Source organism: Lissotriton helveticus, chromosome 6, assembly GCF_964261635.1.
Source record: "Lissotriton helveticus chromosome 6, aLisHel1.1, whole genome shotgun sequence".
Lineage (NCBI taxonomy): Eukaryota > Metazoa > Chordata > Amphibia > Caudata > Salamandridae > Lissotriton > Lissotriton helveticus.
In genome coordinates, this window is record NC_136067.1 from 843,015,998 (window position 1) to 843,036,501 (window position 20,504).

Below are 20,504 nucleotides of genomic sequence, written 5' to 3' on the forward strand. Positions count from 1 at the left end.
TGGTTGTCATTGTAGGATACAGGGTTTCTCCTCGGGGAAATATATTTTCCTATACAGGAAAAAATGTGACATTGGACAAAAATAACAGCATTTCATCAGTTGTAGTTGTACCAAACGCAAATTAAGCTGGTAGAAAGGCCAACATCCGCCTGGCACAACTTTTCAGATGTACTTCTAGAAAGTTTTGCGAATTACAAAAAGTTATAACCCTGTACCCATGCGATAGCGTAACTGCACATGCAGATGTACATTTTTTTAAAGGGTTAGGACCATGGTTAGCGCTTTAGCTTTGATGTTGACTGAAGCTACAGCTTAACATCTAATTACTTTTGTACAGCAGATAAACATGCTTTTGAACAATTATGATGTTTTAGTGTATGCAGTTGTACATGAAGAAAATGAACAAAAATTGTTGAAAATCCTCCACTTGGCATCATTATATAGAGATAACTAGTAAAGCTCACAACACAGGTAAGTATTACAGAGCAATGTGGTGGAGTTTCTGCTGTGTCTTAACAATAAACAGTGCAATTTTCAATGCTTTGGAGATATTCCTGAGGAAGCCGGCAATAGAATAGGTAACTTGAAAGAAAGATAAGAGAGAAACATGGACACATACATGGAAATTCAATTGACAGGGATAGGTAAAAACATCAATGGGTGTATAATTATACATACATTTAAATGGATAGGTAAAAAGATAGATAGATAGATAGATAGATAGATAGATAGATAGATAGATAGATAGATAGATAGGTAGATAGGTAGATAGATAGATAGATAGATAGATAGATAGATAGATAGATAGATAGATAGATAGATAGATAGATAGATAGATAGATAGATAGATAGATAGATAGATAGATAGATAGATAGATAGATAGATGGACAGATAGATAGATAGATGGACAGATAGTGTAGACGATCAACAAAATAAACAAGTATGGATTTCTTGGGTGCCTAGGCTGTTTATGAAATTGTGTGTGTGTTTGTTGTGTGGCTAACTAAATACTAACTGTTTGCTTTTATGTTAAGGAAATAACCAGCAGGAGTTCTATAATGCATATGGAGTGGGTCGTTTGCAGCATCATGTTTTCTGTTCATAGCATCACATTCTAACAAAGCATCCTCACTGAAGCAGGTATACAAAGGTCATTTACAGCATTGTTCATCCATTGTGCATTTCATCTGTAGTAACTGTGACTAATGATAATGCCATTGTGTTGATAATTTTAAATAAGGGGAGTAGATATGTTTCACCTATTTTACATTTGTGACATACGTTATTAATGCTCATACTGCTATCAGAATATCTCACGACAACTTAGACAATCATTTGCCTAACCTTTGGCTAATCATCTATGCATGTTGAAGGTGTGCACGAAGAAGATTTGTGAATATCGGTCTGTTTGAAACACTCACATTTTCACCCTTGCTTGCAAAAAGTACCTGTGATGAATTGAAGTGGTTTCCTACAAGGCATCTTTGTCTTAATAAAAATTGACTATCCTATTCTGTGTTATTGTATGGAAAAGTCTCTATAATCAGTACCTGGTTGTGTTGCGGGCATATGCCTGTGTGGTATTGGCACAGTGGTTCTTCTGACCACGGTGAGCTTCATCCAAACAGATCTCCAAACGGCCAGTATTTGGCCACATACTTGGCTTGGCTCAGTTTGCTCGATTGAAGCTCACACAATGAATACATCTTCTTTCTGCCATATTAAACAGACCAACCCTCCTGTACTAGTTGATGGAAGATGGTTGCATCTTCCTTGTTTCCCTCCACCCCACTTTCTTTGGAGTTCTCTAAGATTGTCTTGCCAGTATTGCTATGCCTCACACATTAACAGCATCCTTTCTGTGAACCACCGTATGGTAACTCAAGTAGAGACCGGGTACCATATACATGCAGAGAGCACTACCAGAACCTCTGCCTAATCCAAACGCAATAGGAATTAGACACAACCAGTCACTCCTTCCACTATAGCTCTGAAACATTCTGTCAACATGCCTTTTGCAAATTAAAACAAAACAATACTCAAACACTGAAAATGTTTGGCTGTGTACATTCTGTGATGTTTACATCACATGGCTATAGGGTATCAAGATGTTGGGAAAACTTGTAGCTATTATGAAACGAGTAAAACGCATGAGTACTTTTAATCTTCAAGTAATCTTGCAGCAGCCTGAGGAAACAGTAATGAAGGAAGATCTCATGCATGGAGATGTTCATGATCTCTTTAAAGTGTAATTTAGGTTCACAGCTGTAGGAAGGTGGAGTATTATGTGGTGGTGCTGGTTAGGCTTCATCATGCAATACTATCACAAACCCTAAAGATGGTCCTTGGATTCATACTAATAACTCCTTAGCTCAATTTTGGTAAGGTGGCAAAGAGCAGTCAGGAACATGTGTTAAGTATTTTCAGGGTACCAACATAATTGACATGATTCTAAACAAATCCAACACCAATTTATACAAATAAAGCAGTTTTTTATCTTAATTTAGATAGAAAAGCGAACGAAATTAGATAATATAACCGGAGTTATTGATTTTAGAATAAATGCAAAATCAGTGCAAAATAATACAGTGAAACTTTATCATTGCGGATAATGGAAAAAAACACTAGTGACAATTGGTCACTTGCAGGTCGAGTTGCATGAAATCAATGGAGGGTAAAGGTGATGCAGGTCCCAGGAGCACACCACGACAGTTAGTTAAATTTTACCTCGCCCATGGAGCCCGTTTGCAGAGTTGTCCTGGCTGTCCCTTGTGCTGAACAGGAGCTGCAGGAAAGCTGCTTTTACTGCTTTCGCGGTGCTGTCGGGAACAAGATGCAAATACACAACAATGGAGCTGCAGCTGATATTGGATGAAGTTCCCTCTAGGTGCAGCATCAAGTGCGAGGGTCATTTGACGGACTGACAACCCAGAAGCCTTGGCAGCAGTAAGTGGATGGTTATTTCGACATCTGGTGGTCCCGGTGAACACAATAGCTGCCTGTAACTTGGTGGAAGGCAGGACTAAAGTTCCCACGATTCACTTGGCCATCTGGATTTATGCAATCCCTTGGAGGGCCCTATGGCAAGTAATTCTTCCGATCTGGAGCATTGTTTTACCTGCATTTTCAGAAGGCTAGTGCCACTAGTCCAGGGGAGTCTGAGGGTGCTTCAGGCTCTCACAGGATCCCTCTGTCTGGGATAACCAAGAGTTAGTTTAGGACGAGTCTCAATCAGGATGTTCCAGGTGCGTTGTCACAGGGACAGAGTATCCTTCTTTTGCTTTGTGCAAGTCCTGTTGTCACAGAAACCAGACTCTTCTTTGTTCACTTCAGTGCAGGTTGTTCAGAACTGAGGTTCTGGTGTTAGGGCTAGCCCCTAAATCCTAGATTTAGTGGTGGTACGGGTGAGAGTGTAAGTGTCTAATGAGCTACTAGCCTCAGCAGCTAATCCACCCTTGAAGTGAGCATATCCGGGGATGTAAGTAATCTTTTGTACCCAGAACCCTCTATTCTACCACTTAAAAAAATGGCAGAAGTCTTCCTTGGTTGTTTAGACCAGGCAGCATACCCTAGAGGTGTGGCTGGCCCTTGGGGGGGGTTATGCCTCCTGACTATCTAAGTTTCCCACTTGCCCAATTACAAATGTACCTGGGGGAATGGGGTGGCTGTTCCTTCCCTTGGAAGGCAACCTGGATGCATATCAGAGGCGGTGAAGCCTCTCAAGCTCACCGCCTTGATGTGCCACTTCACTAGTCTGTTCTGTTCTTTATCTTTATTCTGTCAAAATATATTAGAGCTTAAAAACACATTGAACATAAACAGACATATATAGTACTAGAGTAAAACATTATCAATCCTGTTTCATATCACATCAACTCATATGTATAATACAAAAATACCAAATGCTAACAAATCGTGCTTCAATCTTAAAAACAATTCATTCCATACCAGCCTAAAAATCATCTATAAGTTATAATAGCTTCTGGCCATTTAGAAATTCTAAACATATAATCATAAAACAAAATAAAGGAGGGTAAAAACCTCAAGTCTGGGTCACACTACGATCCTGTTTCCACTCGCCTAATCTAATACCTATTAATTAAAATTACATATAAAAACATCAATGATTAGTATGTTCAGTAAATAGATGGTTGGGAAACAACAAGAGAGGGAGGGAAGAGTAAAAATAGGAACACTCTTAGTCCCCCTAGGTAAGTATCAATGAAACAACAAAAGAGTGTGCCTTGTATTTATGCAATAAAGGTATAGCACAGAGAAAGACCAAATAGGTTCTTTGTAAAGCCCTCACTCACCAACCTGGTTGGTGACACTAACTACACCATAGGTCTCGGGGGGGGTGGTTCCAACAGTGGCACACCGCCGTCAATGCAGCACACCTGCTTGGTGCCTACAAGAAACCCTCTCTACCGGTCCTCGATGGGGTCCGGTAGAAGCGGGTGTGCTGCATTGACGGCGGTGTGCCACCCCCCTCCCGAGACCTATGGTGTAGTTAGTGACTACATCCATAATACACTCGGTTCCTCTCCAAATACGGGGGACACCAGATCGCATATACATTTTTGATATTTTTTTATCTTTTCAAACTTATAACCTCTGGTCAGGGTGGGCCTTAGCGTGCCCATACCACCGAGGTTACACTACACGGTCCTGACGAATGCCTGTTTAATTCAGAACACATAGGCAGAAACATGTTGACCACTTCCTACTGGACCTCGCTGAACAATTTATTCAGCTGTATTGTCCCATACTTTATTTTTAACCATGTCCGAAGGACTTGTAATGAAATTAATTTTTTTACACAATCGTAACATTTTTAACACTCACTTATCAATTTTCACTGCACAAAAAAACTACCAGCTCCGCAGTAATTCTGGCGTTGAAGCACACCAGGGTGGCACTTTGCCTCTCCTGGTGGGGCCCGATGATGAAGCATGTCACCAACCAGGTTGGTGAGTGAAGGCTTTACAAAGAACCTATTTGGTCTTTCTCCGTGCTCTGCCTTTATTGCATAAATACAAGGCACACTCTTGTTGTTTCATTGATCAGTAAATAGATGGACCATTCTTCTTGGCATAAAAACACTCCATAAAAACGATGACATTCTTACACAGATGTCAATTGTAGATAAAGACTGTAAAAAAAAGATAAGCCAGGTGACATTGATTGAAGTCTAAATAACTTAGTATATAATATTTCCTCCACTTCTTGTAGAATTTACAAAAGAGTACAACATGCATTGTCGTCTGTATTGAGGCATTATCACAGGGGCAATTTGATGAATTAAAGGACCAGTCGTTTGGTACAGGGAAGGTGACTATGCTGTGAAACGTGTCCATTCTCAAGTGAGTTAAAACATATCTGTTCTTTTGATGTGGAACATATCTAAGATATAGTTAAGACGGAAGGTTTTAACAATCCTGCAGACATCCTAATATTTACGAGGTTAACCAAACAGTCAGCCTTCATCTCTTTCCTGTTCGATTCAACTAAGCATTCAGGGTTGGTAAAATATTTTGGATGCCCCAGATCCCGACAAAAGCACTCTATGTATTTTAACCATGGGATTTGTGTTTATTGAGTTGAATTTAAACAGTCCCTGATGTCAAGCCGATTTAGAGCGGTATACTCAGTCGACCATACTTTATGCCAAAGCAGGATCGATTGGGTCTTAATTAGATCCACAAGAAATAGTATACCCAGCTCTGCATGACAGACAAATGTTGGAGCGGATTTGGGAGTAGCAAGTAAATATCTTAAAAATTAATTCTCCACTAGTTGTATTGCCATATAGTTTGCATAACTCCATATGCCTGCCTTGTATACTGCTTTACTGACACATTTTGCCTTGTAAATGGTAAGCATTTCCCGCGGCGGGTTAGTACAAAGTCTTATGGCAAATTTATGTAGGGCCATGCATGCACTTGTAAAGAGCAGCGAGCTTGTTTTAATGGCATGGTTCCATGTACTATCTTTATCAAATAATACTCCAAGGTATGAAAAAGTATTGGTATATTCAATGGTGGAATCCTGGATTTTTATCACGCAGCAGTTACCTGTTTTCCTGCCACACTTCATTATAAATGTCTTAGCCTGATTCATGTGTAAGTCAAGATCCTTCATATAATTAACAAAATCATTAAGCACTTCACTAGTCATTCTGAGAGGAAGGAAGTGTGACCCCCTTCCTGCTAGGCGTTTGTTCCTGATTGCTGGGAATGTTCACACTGCCTGGCAGAAGGTTAGAATCTTGTCTTGGTGGCAGCAAGTGCAGGCTGTCAGCCAGAGCACAGGAAAGCTGGGGCAACCTCTAAGGTAGCGCCTAGGTGCATGCCTCAGCACTCCTGGCACGAGATTCATGTTAGGATAAGAAGGCACGTTGTTTAATACCAAACATGACATATTTGGGTGGTAACATAATAGAGCGGCCAACCTTGGGTGTTTCTGAGCTTCAGCCCATATTATTCTACGGACCGTCTATCAATTATAGTTTCCTTTAATGGTAAAGGGCACTACATAGACATATAAGCTTGCCCTATGTGTCCACTCCTTTAATATAATGCACCCTGCTTTCTGGGCTTTAGGAGGCCTTACTTAGGGGTGACTGATATATATTAAAGACAGTGCAGTGGCTTTGCCTCACATGGTGAGGGCAAAGTCGAGTTCAAGTGGTTTGCACTGCTCCTGTGGTCTGCAATGGCAGGCCTGCAGTTTACTTGGGTCACTCAGGGTGGCACAATCAGTGCAGCAAGCACCGGGGCCCCTTTACCACCCCTGCCTTGGGTACCACTGGTACCATATACTAGGGACTTATAAGGGGGGTAAAGTCCATTTCAATTAGGGTTGCCAATTTACACATATGTTTTGGGGGGAGAGCACTGGTTAGCAGGCTTCAGTGCAAAGTCAGATTCAAAACCCAGCATCTAGTAGTTTAACTGGGATAAAAAGTGGGTAGCATCTGCAAAAAGGCCTGTTTTCTTACAACAATACTTTATATTGAAAACGTACACTAATACGGATCATCTGTACACATTGAATGCAGCTATGTACCGTTGCATGTATTTTTGCATATCTATCAAATTAAACTTGATTTGAAAGGCATATCTGCTATTTAAGATAATACTTTGCATCATGGATATATCTATGCTACTACACTTTCACTTTGATAAGTGTCCCTCTGAGCAGCAATATACTCCTAGATGTATTTGTCCACCTTGTCAGTAAGTGGAAAGAGAGGAAGGCATTTCTGTGCTTATTGCAGTGGTGTAATTCATAACGTTTGGTAGCAAAGCAGAGACATTGCTGAAGAATAGTTAGGAGTGCTCTGCTCAGTGCCTTATTTGTAGGAGCCCAAAGTTTCGCTTGGGAGCTCGTTGCGGGTACTGCTGAATGCTGAGGTTGCCAAATTCTAAAGCTACCTCGATGTTATTCTGCCTCCTGCCTCTTTCTTCCACCTCCGTACACATCTGTTCTCTTAATCTCACTCATGCTAGTTCTTTTTCATTCCTTCTTTGTCATTGTATTTTTATTTTTTTACCTTCAACGTATTCCCTTTTCTGCCTTACTCTTGCTGTGGGTCAAAGTCTGATGATGAGAAACAACTCCCGGTCTCTATATATCCATGCCGCTGCCCACCATCTGAAACCATTTGCGCAGCCTACTCACTTGGTAGTCTTTCTTCTGTTTCTGAATTTGATTTGGCCTGCCTCTAGACTTCAGAGGTCCTGGTAATCTTCACACACTGGGCTATACCTCCACTCTAGGCCATGGTGACATCCGCACTCTTGGTTCCATTGAGGATGGAGTTATGCCCTAGTGCTATATTGCAGAAAGTCATCAAAAAAATCACCAGCAACTGCGTGATAGGCCAATAAGGTAATGCTTCAACAGCGGTTCTGCTATCCTTCAGTACCAACTCTGTTGGCAGAGAACCTTATAAATAGTTATAGAAAATACATAGAATTAAAAGGAAGACATCTGTTTAGCATCTCATGGCAAGATTCCTCCCAGATCTGTATGAATCTAACATGTAGTCGCATAAGTGGGAAATATTATCTGCATATATGGGCCTCACTAGACCTACTGTGCACTAAAGTGAAGTTTATTTTTTGGTGATGTTTACAATTACTTAGTAAAATAGACGGCACAACTAAAATGAAACCTACAAAAGTCTACAAAAGATAATAAAAACACAATGTTCGAGGCATATGAGCTGTAGATTGTATACTTTAGCATAGATCGCCATCTGTTGTTGGGCTTGGATGTTTGCAGTTTATTTTGTTGAAGAAGTCTTTGTTAGTCACGAGATAGGTGACTCCTCCTTATGGTGACAGTGCGCATGGGCATTGACTCCATCCCCAGATTGTTTTTTTCCACCATCGGGTTATGATGTGACTTGCTGCGCTCCGGGTCGGTGTCATTATCAAAACCCCCTTCGACGCGCAATCACTTATTACTCAACTGTATTGTTTCGATCGCATTTCCCTTTCTGGACGCGCGTCTTCTACAATCGAAACAAACGTTGATAAACTTCGACGCAAGCCGTTGGGCCTACCTGCGCCGATTCCGACAGAACGGACTCCCTTCAAGAAATGTCCCCAGTGTGGTGATAAATTCCCACACTCGGACCTACACCCAGTGTGTAATCTCTGCCTCTCTCCGGAGCATCGAGAGAATACCTGTGAGGCTTGCCTATGTTTCAAGTCTAAGAAGACCATTCGTGATCGTCGGGCTCAACGCCACGAAATGTCCAGAGGAAGCGGCTCCATGCCGGACATCTTCCATCCAGGCCCGACAGCCTTCCGGAACAAGCCCAGGAGGAACCAATCTCAGTCCCCACAGATGACTCTGATGCCGAAGACGAAGTCGCCTCAGCTCAGCGGACCGTGAGTACCGAGACCCCTGCCCAACATTTCAGATGCCCCGCCCCCGGGCTTGGTTATGAAAACCAAAGATAAGCCTTCCGGCTCAGGCCAACCACACTCCGGTACCGAAAAACCACCTTCGACACCGAAGCCCAAGGCTGCCAATATGCCAATCCCTCCTCCATTGGCACCGGAAAACCCTCTGGCACCAAAACAGCTGGAGGAAAAACCTTCAGAGTCGAAGCAAAAGGGAAAAACTTCGACACCAAAGACATCGGAGCAGAGACTATCCAAGGAAAACCTTCGAAGCCTAAACCCCCAAAGAAAGCCACTCGGGAGCCAAAACAATTGGCACCGAAGTCTTCGGAACCACAAAAGCCTGCTAAACCAGACACTATCCCTATGCCTAAACAGTCTAAGACTCCTCATAGGGAGAACTCTTCGGCACCGAAATAGAGCACCGGCTCCAAAGAACTTTTTGTCCCGGATCCAAACCATGAAAACAATTTATGTCCATCCAAAGACTGGTCATATCTTCTCCAAGAACCTACAAGAAGGAAACCGGACCATTTGCAAAATTCACCGGTTCCGGCTAAAAGAATGGACATGGGCACTAACACCTCTCCACCCCCTACACCTCCTCCTCCACCTGTTGATCCCAATTTACTTATCTCTCCAGAACACACTTTTCCACTCTCACAACCAGAGGATAGTGATAATGGAGATGGGGACGGACAAGGGGATGATAACATAATCCCACAACACAATGATAACAATGATGATCCCCCACAGGACCCAGGTCCATGGATGGATTATAACACAGATCCTGACTTAACAGACCCCTAAGCCATCCCCACCAGACGATAATGTAGATTTTCTCAACTGATCAACAGGGCCGCAACATATCATGGAGTCAATCTATATTCTGACCCTTTAGAGGAGGATTTTCTCTTAGAGACCTTAGCTCAACCACAAAAAAAACTCACATATCCTACCAATGTTAAAAGGGCTCATTAGACATGCACCAGAGTTGTGTAAGGACCCTGTCAGAACTAGGGTTGTTAACCCCAGAATAGACAAAAAATACAAAGCTGCTCCCAGTGACCTCATATACATTAACGGTCAGCTTCCTTTAGATTCCCTGGTAGTAGCCAATGCATGAAAATGGGCCAACTCTCAAAGTTCAGGTGACACCCCGCCCCGGATAAAGAATTCAAATTATTAGACTCCCCAGGCAAACGTATGGCGTCTCAAGCTGCAAACTATTGGAAAATAGCCAATACACCAGCTCTCTTGGCAAGGTATGACATGGCTCACTATGATGAGCTAGAAAAACTCATTCAACACCTACCAGACCAATACAAAGATAAAGCCAACAACCTCATACAGGAAGGCAAATTAATCATGAACACATCAATCAAATGTGTTCTAGACGCCGCGGACACCGCATCCCGCGCAGTCAACACTAGTGTATTGTTATGCAGGCATACTTGGCTCAGGATATCCGGATTTAAACAGGAGGTGCAAACCAGTATCCTTAAACAACCCTTTGTCCAAGAGCACCTCTTTGGTCCTGCAGTGGACACATCTTTAGAAAAGATGAAAAAAGACACTGAAACTGCAAATTCTATGGGAGCTTGCAGTTACCTTCCTCTAGAGGCTCCTTTTGACGCTCCTTTTATAGGGCTGGCTCAAAAACCAACACACCAGAGCACCCATCCTCATCTTACAAAAGCCCCAATCAAAGTTCCTTTTCCAAAGGATACTTTAGGGGAAGTTACAGGGGCAACAACAACAAGGGTAGAAGTCTAGGTAATAACACCAGCAGCCAGGGCCGGACTGGTGTTTTCGGGCACCGGGCAATCCCCCGGTCGGCTGGAGGGGGTGGGGGGCCGGTTTTGGATCAGGGGGCCGGTTTTGTGAGTGCGGGCCGATTTTCGGTCCGACCCGACCGGTACAGCGTGTCAGTGTCAGACAGAAAATCGGACACGCTGTACACAGTACCGGTCGGACCGAAAATCGGCCCCCACTCACATAACCGGCCCCCTGATCCAAAACCGGCCCCCACCCAGACAGTACTGTACTCACTCAGCCTTAGAGTGCCGCTCTGCCCATACACTGCAGCAGGCAGCAACAAGCCTGATTGTCGACCTTTGCACTGACGTGCGGTGCAACCTAAAACAAAAGCGGAAGTGTAGCGTTGGAGGAGAGGGAGGTGCCTGACTGTGCGCAGAGCGCAGTTATGCCCTGCCTCCTCCGGCGCGTCTGCGCGCCGCCTAGGGTGCTGTCTTTCGCGCATGTGCATTGAATAGGGGCAATTAAAACTGCACAGTCAGTGTGCCCTACTACAGCAGGTTGCAGGCCCTGATCACGAGAGCCAGGAGAGGACCGGAGCGCCAGGCGGCCACCATAATTTAATTTATTGTACTGTGGTGGGGTGGCTAGGCTAGGCCCGGGGCCGCTGGCACGCTGCCCGCCCCTGGAAGTAGGCAGCCCTCCTGTCCTGTGTCTGCCACCAACAGCACGGCCCGACCCGTGGGGGTCTGTGACGGCGTGACCGTGAGTAAGTGTATCTTGACTGTCTGTTTAATGCAAACACTGAAGTTGGCTCAAGACAGCTTAATTAACCCTTGGAACTTGGAAAATGCAATTTATCCAGAGGCTTAGTGTGCTGCGGCAGGCCTCAGAGGAGGGTATTTTGTAAGATCTAGTGTGTTCTCAGCAGGGGCCGGGCCCAGCAGCAGGCCGATTGATCTCACAGACCTCGCGCTCTGCATGCATGTGGACGAGAGAAACCAAGCGCGGCAACAAGAGAAAGGCCTCTCCCCTGACCACCTGCTCCTCAGCTCCCTCGATAAGATGTTCCCTGTTAGCTGTCTATTTGTAATGTCTTTTAAGTCGGAGTCGTCAGCTAGAGCCTGAGCCTGCCAGTGCCCGGCCGTAGCTGCCAAGGTTTCAGATTGCTATGTGTGTGACATTTTCATAAGTTCAGTGTAATTATGAGTGACTATGTTCCCCTGTTAGCTGTCTATTTGTAATGTCTTTTAAGTCGGAGTCGTCAGCTAGAGCCTGAACCTGCCAGTGCCCGGCCGTAGCTGCCAAGGTTTCAGATTGCTATGTGTGTGACATATTCATAAGTTCAGTGTAATTATGAGTGACTATGTTCCCCTGTTAGCTGTCTATTTTTACTGTCTTTTAAGTCTGAGTCGTCAGCTAGAGCCTGAGCCTGCCAGTGCCCGGCCGTAGCTGCCAAGGTTTCAGATTGCTATGTGTGTGACATTTTCATAAGTTCAGTGTAATTATGAGTGACTATGTTCCCCTGTTAGCTGTCTATTTTTACTGTCTTTTAAGTCGGAGTCGTCAGCTAGAGCCTGAGCCTGCCAGTGCCCGGCCGTAGCTGCCAAGGTTTCAGATTGCTATGTGTGTGACATTTTCATAAGTTCAGTGTAATTATGAGTGACTATGTTCCCCTGTTAGCTGTCTATTTGTAATGTCTTTTAAGTCGGAGTCGTCAGCTAGAGCCTGAGCCTGCCAGTGCCCGGCCGTAGTTGCCAAGGTTTCAGATTGCTATGTGTGTGACATTTTCATAAGTTCAGTGTAATTATGAGTGACTATGTTCCCCTGTTAGCTGTCTATTTTTACTGTCTTTTAAGTCTGAGTCGTCAGCTAGAGCCTGAGCCTGCCAGTGCCCGGCCGTAGCTGCCAAGGTTTCAGATTGCTATGTGTGTGACATTTTCATAAGTTCAGTGTAATTATGAGTGACTATGTTCCCCTGTTAGCTGTCTATTTTTACTGTCTTTTAAGTCTGAGTCGTCAGCTAGAGCCTGAGCCTGCCAGTGCCCGGCCGTAGCTGCCAAGGTTTCAGATTGCTATGTGTGTGACATTTTCATAAGTTCAGTGTAATTATGAGTGACTATGTTCCCCTGTTAGCTGTCTATTTTTACTGTCTTTTAAGTCGGAGTCGTCAGCTAGAGCCTGCCAGTGCCCGGCCGTAGCTGCCAAGGTTTCAGATTGCTATGCGTGTGACATTTTCATAAATTCAGTGTAATTATGAGTAACTATGTTCCCCTGTTAGCTGTCTATTTTTACTGTCTTTTAAGTCGGAGTCGTCAGCTAGAGCCTGAGCCTGCCAGTGCCCGGCCTTAGCTGCCAAGGTTTCAGATTGCTATGTCTGTGACATTTTCATAAGTTCAGTGTAATTATGAGTGACTGACAGTAACTCATAATTACACTGAACTTATGATGACTGACGTTTTTCTCGCAAGATGACAGCAACATATATCAGAAATTAAGCAACTTCATATTCTATTAAATCAGATTTTTGTACAGTCCACAGCCTGAGCTCAAGTGTTTGTAGGCACTTTCGATGTGATAATGAAGAAAAAGGTGCTTGGTGAAATAAAATATTGCCTAGCGCCACAAAATGTGTTCAGCCGGGATTGATGCCATGTATCACATTGTACAACTAAGCCACAGTATTGGTATCCCTTTTGCTTTGGCCGGCAGAGCAGAGCTCTGCTCCCTCTGGTCTTGAGGGGTCCAGAGGACCTCGAGCTGAGCCAGAGACAGGCATCTGTCTCGACTCGAGCCTGGCTGGAGCTTCAGTGGCTTGCCCAACTCTACATCATATAGCGCTCACCAGAATGGGAACTTTAATTATATGTCATTAATACACAGCAACAACTCTCTCTTCAAGACATTGAAGAGCTGAACCGGGGAGTTGACCCAGTTCACCATCTATTCCATCCATAAATTATTTTGTACATGGATCCCAGTAGCTGCCGCTCCCAATTCACAACCCTACCTTACTGGAGTGGTTGGGCTCAGACACGAGGCACATGATGAATATTCATGAGAGCTCTTTACACATGCTGTTTTATACACAGTGATCTTTAAAGCCTGGCTGAGGTTTGCTGCTTTGCCACATATTGTAAAGGTTTCTGGTCATTTCTCCTCAGGAGTACATCACCAGAGTTATTGTTGCTAGGACATGAGACAAGATCCTGGTTATATTCTTTGACTAGGATAAGGCCATAGGACTGTAGGACTCCCACCAATGAAGGTTTGGACTCGACCCCTTGGATTATAGGCCTCAATTAATGGAGGTATAGAACTCTAACCATGAGACGACTTAATTTATAAGATTCAACTAGTCTATAGATGCTAGAACTCCCCACCAAGGTTATGGCCTAACGGCTAGAGCAGTCGACTTCGAAGCTGGGAAACTGGGTTCGAGTCTCAGCAGGGATGCTCAACATCCTGTGATTCTGGGCAAACCACTTAATCTCCCTTTGCCTAACAAAATGAATGTGTCCATCTGTAACACAACTGGTGCTCATGTAACTTAGCTTATACATTTGGGTCGAGTTTGCGCTATATAAAATAAAAATTAATAAGAAGGAAGATAGGACTCAATCCAGGAGAGAATTAAACTCCTCGGAGGAAGTATAGACCTCAAACTACAGGCAAATGAGATTCAAGTCAAGCAAGGAATGACACACCAGTGGAGGTGGGTCTATCATAGAAAACCGCGGCAGAAGGATCTGAACTGAAAAAAAGCAAGCGCTCAACTGATGGAAGGATATGACTCAATTAGAGATCAAATGTTATGTTACCTAACGGTTGTACTTGCTAGACAGGAGCAAGCCACTGAAAGCTCAAACCAGGCTTGAGGTAAATGCCGGCTCTGGCTCAGCTCGGGTTCATCTTAGAATCTTGAGCCCAAAAAGAACGAAGGTTATGTGTCCTAGTGGCTACAGCTGACAACCATGTAACATGGGGGGGAACAAGGTTTAAATCCTGGCCTCAGCTCTGCATTCTGTAAATCTGACAAATCTACCTGCAACATTTAAAAAACAGCATGCAAGGTGGTCTTTGTCTGTTGTTAAGCTTTCACAAGTGCGCACTATGTAAAACCGCAGAAAATAAAATGTGGATTGTGACTGTCACCCACACGCTAATCTCCTCTTCCAAGAATTAAGGACAAACCATTAATCTTTGATGTCAGAAAGAGATACCCATCAAGTGGCTGAACTGCACAGTGTGAAACTCGAAAATCTGCTATCAACCCCGGCTTCCGTGGTTGACCAAACAGTGTAATCCTGAGCAAATATTTTGCCTCAGAGCCTCCTTTTTCATCATTATCACATATCAGAGCTCAGTCAAATAAGTGTGTTTGGGTTGTGTGCAATACAAAAAAAAACTCTTTTGTGATTGATTTAATGTTACTCTCTGTATGATAAGAATTTAGGCCACATATAGGGTAGAAATGACAACTCACTTGCTTCTTAGTTCACTGATAGCATTTTTAGCATGGCGTGGGCAGGAGTATTTGTAAATTTCTGTTTAAAACCTTTCGCTTGCAATAAATACTTCTCGATGCAGAGATACAATCTGATGGACTAAGGTGAAACACTCAATATTAAAGAAACACTTTTTTGAAATTTTGAAGACAACTTATATTCTAATATGTTGTTTCTTGCATGATTTTCAGGGCTCAGCTCGCGCATGAGCTTTTACAGCCAGAGCCCACCCTTGGCTTGGCTCTGTTTCGGCTCTCCCTGTTAATTTCTATGCTCGCCCACTTCTAGTACTTGTAGACATATCACAGTAGAGTGTGGATAACTTGATCTTCCACCTAACCTGTGTTAGTAGAGTCTGCTAATCCACCTGCTTGGGTTCTTGGTAGATCTTGTTAATATGGGGTGTGTCTGTTCTTTCCTATGTGTTATTGGAATGATTATAAAAGTGGGTGTGTGAGGTGTATGGGTTTGATGGCATTGTTGAGAGTTTTCATGTTAGTTCTAAGGTTATAATCAGGCTGCTGGTTTGGTGACCTCTATCTCTCTCTCTATATCTATATATATCTATCTCTCTCTCTATATATCTCTCTCTATATATCTCTCTCTCTCTCTATATCTCCCTCTCTCTATATCTCCCTCTCTCTATATCTCCCTCTCTCTCTCTCTCTCTCTCTCTCTCTCACAGCTCTTTATCTCTCTCTCTCTCTCTTCTCTCTCTTAGCTCTTTATCTCTATCTCTCTCTCTCTTAGCTCTTTATCTCTCTCTCTCTCTCTCTCTCTTACCTCTTTATCTCTCTCTCTCTCTCTCTCTCTTAGCTCTTTATCTCTCTCTCTCTCTTAGCTCTTTATCTCTCTCTCTCTCTCTCTTACCTCTTTATCTCTCTCTCTCTCTCTCTCTCTTAGCTCTTTATCTCTCTCTCTCTTTTAGCTCTTTATCTCTCTCTCTCTCTCTCTCTTACCTCTTTATCTATCTCTCTCTCTCTCTCTCTCTCTTAGCTCTTTATCTATCTCTCTCTCTCTCTCTCTCTCTTACCTCTTTATCTCTCTCTCTCTCTCTCTCTCTTACCTCTTTATCTCTCTCTCTCTCTCTCGCTTTGTTTTGGCTTTTCTGTCTCCCAAATTTTCTTGGGGGGTAGAAGTTCAACCCCCCAAACTCACCCTAGTGGTTGCTCACGGCGCTTGCTCGCTACACACCATGTGGGAGTTGGTCTCACTTTTACTTTGTTCTCTCTGATTCACTACTTGTGTCTATTTTTGGTGCTCTCTGAAAGAATGCCTATGGATACATATGACTGGGTGGGTAACCTGATGTTCTTTAAGGTCATCATCTACTGTTTACTGTGCTTTGAAAGTTGATACAATTTGAATATGTAATGAAAAATGTGCTGTAAAATTCACCATTTTGGTCTGTCTTTTTGAAAAATTTCTGGGGGGAGAACCCCCCCAAGCCCCCCTAGTGGCCGTCGGGCTCGCTCGCTGCGCTCGCTCGCTACGCGCCAGAAGGGGGCTGGCTCGCTACGCGCCGGACGGGGGCTGGTCTGGAAAAATTTGACACGGCTGCTTTCACTTCCCAGTCCGGCCCTGCCAGCAGCTCCCCTACCACCAAGCAGTGAGTTCCCTGCGCTTCCCCCCGACCACTTCACACCTGTCGGGGATGCCTTTCACAGTTTCTACCTGTCTGGAATTCCATCACCACAGACAAGTGGGTGAGACAAATTATCCAGTATGGTTACTGCTTGGAACTCACACATTACTCCCAAACACTGTCCAGTGTCTGCAGAACATTTGACTCTCCTCAAACAGGAGGTTCTCTCCCTACTACACAAAAACGCAATAGAACCAGTCCCCTTACCCCAACAAGGCACAGGGGTTTACTCACTCTAGTTTCTGATTCCAAATAAGGATGGCTCTCTCAGGCCAATATCAGACCTCAGACCCCTAAACTTCTGCGTCCAATCAGACCACTTTCACATGGTCACTCTCCAACAGGTGCTCCCACTACTTCAACAAGGCGACTTCCTCTCCACCCTGGATCTAAAGGACACCTACTTTCATATTCCTATTCACCCCGCTCCCTAAAAGTAGCTCAGGTTCATGGTGGAAGGATAACATTATCAGTTCAAGGTCCTCTCATTCGGGGTAACCACAGCACCCAGAGTCTTCACCAAATGCCTTGCAGTGGTAGCAGCTCATTTAAAAAGGCAACACATCCGTGTGATCTCCTAACCTAGACGACTGGCTTCTAAAAGCCAAATCTCACAACATTTGCGTACAGTACACGCACAGGACTATCACGACTTAGGTTTCACATTAAACCTCGCCAAGTCTCACCTCCAACCATACAAAAGAATCTAGGGGCTACTCTAGACACCTCAAAAGCTCTAGCATACCCTAATCCAGGCAGGACTTACTTCACGCAGGCTCTAATATTACTATTTCAGCCTCACCACTCATTTCCAGCTCAAGTGTTTATGCAGATAATCATGATGATGGCTTCTTCAATCCTCATTGTCCCTTATGCAAGACTCCAGATGCGTCCCTTGCAGGATCAGTGGAACCAGGCTCAAGGTCAGCTGATAGATCTGGTGTTGGTGGACGGCTGCACACATCGCTCTCTGCAGTGGTGGAATACACAAAACCTTTCCAAAGGGCGGCCGTTCCTCGACCCGATTCTACAGATAATACTAACAACAGACACGTCGCTCATCGGCTGGGGAGCTCATCTACAAAATCTAAATGTCTAGGGCTTGTGGACGCCTCGACAGAAACAACAAATCACCTGGAGTTACTAGCAATCTTTTCAGCACTAAAGTCTTTCCAACTCTTGATACTAGGCAAAGCTGTCCTGATACTTACAGACAACATGACAGTGATGTATTACATCCAAAAACGGGGGCGGGGGGGGACACTCTCTCCAACAATGACGCCTAGCGCAAACCATATGGAGATGGGCTATTCCTCAAATGATATACCTTCTCCCGGAACATCTCCCAGGAGTACACAATCAGATCGCAGATCTGCTCAGTCGACAAACACAACATATCCACGAATGGGAACTTTATCCTCAAGTTCTTCTTCCATTCTTTCAAATGTGGGGACACTCAGACATAAATCTGTTCGCCACACATCACAACGCAAAATGTCCAAACTTCGCCTCCAGGTATTCACACCCATTGTCCAAAGGCAATGCGCTATGGATGAACTGGTCAAACAAATTTGCTTATGCTTTTCCACCTCTCTCGTTCATTTAGTTAGTGGTTCGGAAACTCAAACAGCATTCCCTCACAATGATCCTAGTTTTTCCAACTTGGGCCCGACAACCATGGTTCACAACCCTCTTGGAAATATCAGTAGTTCTAGATCAAAAGCTACACCTCTCACCCAAACTTCTTACACAGAACCGTGGAGAGATAAGACATCCAGATCCCAATCAACTCAATCGTGCAATCTGGCTCCTGAGGTCCTAGAGTTTGGCTACCTCAATCTCCCACCAGATTGTATGAATGTCATCAAAGAGGCAAGACGTCCCACCACAAGAGCATGCTACGCAGCAAAGTGGAAACGATTTGTTGTTTATTGTACAAATAACAAAATAAACCCACTAGATTCTTCAATTCAAAACATTATCTTTTATCTCTTATATCTACAACAATGTAATTTGGCCTATACATCTATATGACTACATCTAGCGGCAATAGCCGCTTACCTCCAAAACAGACAAGACTTGTCTCTATTTCGAGTTCCTTCTATCTAAGCGTTCATGGAAGGATTTAAAAGAATAATTCCACCTAGAGTTCCACCCTCCCCAGTCTGAACCTCAATGTTGTCCTTACCAGGCTCATGGGTCCCCCATTTGAACCTCTACACAAATGTGAGTTACAGTTCCTCACATGGAAAGTAGACTTCCCGGTAGCTATCACATCCCTCAGGAGAGTCAGTGAACTCTAGGCATTAACCATACAAGAACCATTTTTACAAATGCATCATAGTAAAGTGGTTATTAGGCCTAACCCCAAATTTCTACCCCAGGTAGTTTCTGCCTTCCACCTTAATCAGTCTGTTGAGCTTCCAGTTTTTCCCCTCAACCAGACTCAGTGGCAGAACGTGCCCTTCACACACTAGACGTCAAGAGAGCGTTGCTGTACTACATAGAAAGAACTAAACCTTTTAGAAAGACAAAAAAACTCTTTGTATCTTCCTCCCCACCTCACAAGGCAATCCCGCATCCAATGAGGAGACACGCAGATGACAATAGGGTCGTTATATGCAACGAACGAAAGACAAGATCCCTTCCTGCGCTTAGCACTTTCTGAAGTTCTTGCTTCTCCCGATGCGGCGATATTGGTGGGTGGTGACCTGAATGTAGTAATGGATCCAGGGATGGATAGGTCGGAGCAGCGATCACATCAGGCGGGTGCCCTGTCACAGGGGGGGGGGAACAATGGTTGGCTGATGGTGGATTGAGTGATATGTGGCGCGTTCAGCATCCTAATGAGCGCGACTATACCTACTATTCCGCGGCGCACAAAACCTATGCACGCTTAGACCACTTCTTAGCCACATCCTCTTTCCTTCCCCACTTGCACGCAGCAGATATTACTCCTCGGTCCTTGTCGGGTCATGCCCTCATCTCGGTACTGCTTACCTCCCATGGCAAGCGCCCACCGCCGCCTGGCTGGCGGCTTCGCGACACCCTGCTCCACTTGGACTCAGTCATTACTCAACTCAGAGACACTATAGTTCACTACCTTGAGGATAATGATAGGGAAGACACATCTCTCGCAGCGGTATGGGAGTCCTGAAATTAGTGGTGAGGGGTGAGTTCATCGTGATTGCGGCATCCTTTGCGTGGCTGCGCAAAGAAAAGCGTGCAGAGCTGGAGAGGGAGGTGGGAGCCTTAGAAGCAGCACACAAGCGGACGGGAGCCCCAAGAGTGTGGAGGGAGTTGGAAGCGAAACGGTGCATGTTGAAACACTTAGACTTGGATAGAGCTGAGCATGCCCTACTGCGCTTGCGGCATATGTTTTACCTTAGCGGGGATAAAGGAGGAAGGATGTTGGCACATAGGCTAAGGGCGCGAGCTCAGCTGTCAGCTATCCAATCCATCCGGGACTCACAGGCGGTGGAGCACACCACATATGCCCTTATTGTTGACACCTTCTGTCAGTTCTATCAGCGCCTGTACACAAGGGGGGACACTAGCCCATGGGGTACGGAGGCTTATCTTATCTCTAGATAGAGCCATTCGCATAGAAGAGGTCATATCGGCGATAGCACGTTTGAAAGTGGCCAAGTCCCCGGGGCCAGACGGCTTTTCCG

At 44.4% G+C, this 20,504-nt stretch overlaps 1 protein-coding gene across 4 annotated transcripts in view; it reads left to right on the plus strand.

Moving 5' to 3' along the window:
• POPDC1 (popeye domain cAMP effector 1) overlaps positions 1 to 20,504 on the plus strand; it is a 339,238-nt gene that overhangs the window by 307,339 nt on the left and 11,395 nt on the right. The window contains exon 8 of one of the 4 annotated variants that reach the window (XM_078648448.1): positions 1,036 to 1,141. The exons of the other annotated variants lie outside the window; for them this stretch is intronic. Within the exon in view, the coding sequence (XP_078504574.1) occupies positions 1,036 to 1,106 (71 nt within the window). The 3' untranslated portion in view covers positions 1,107 to 1,141. The remainder of the gene's footprint in view (positions 1 to 1,035; positions 1,142 to 20,504) is intronic. 4 annotated transcript variants of the gene reach the window in all.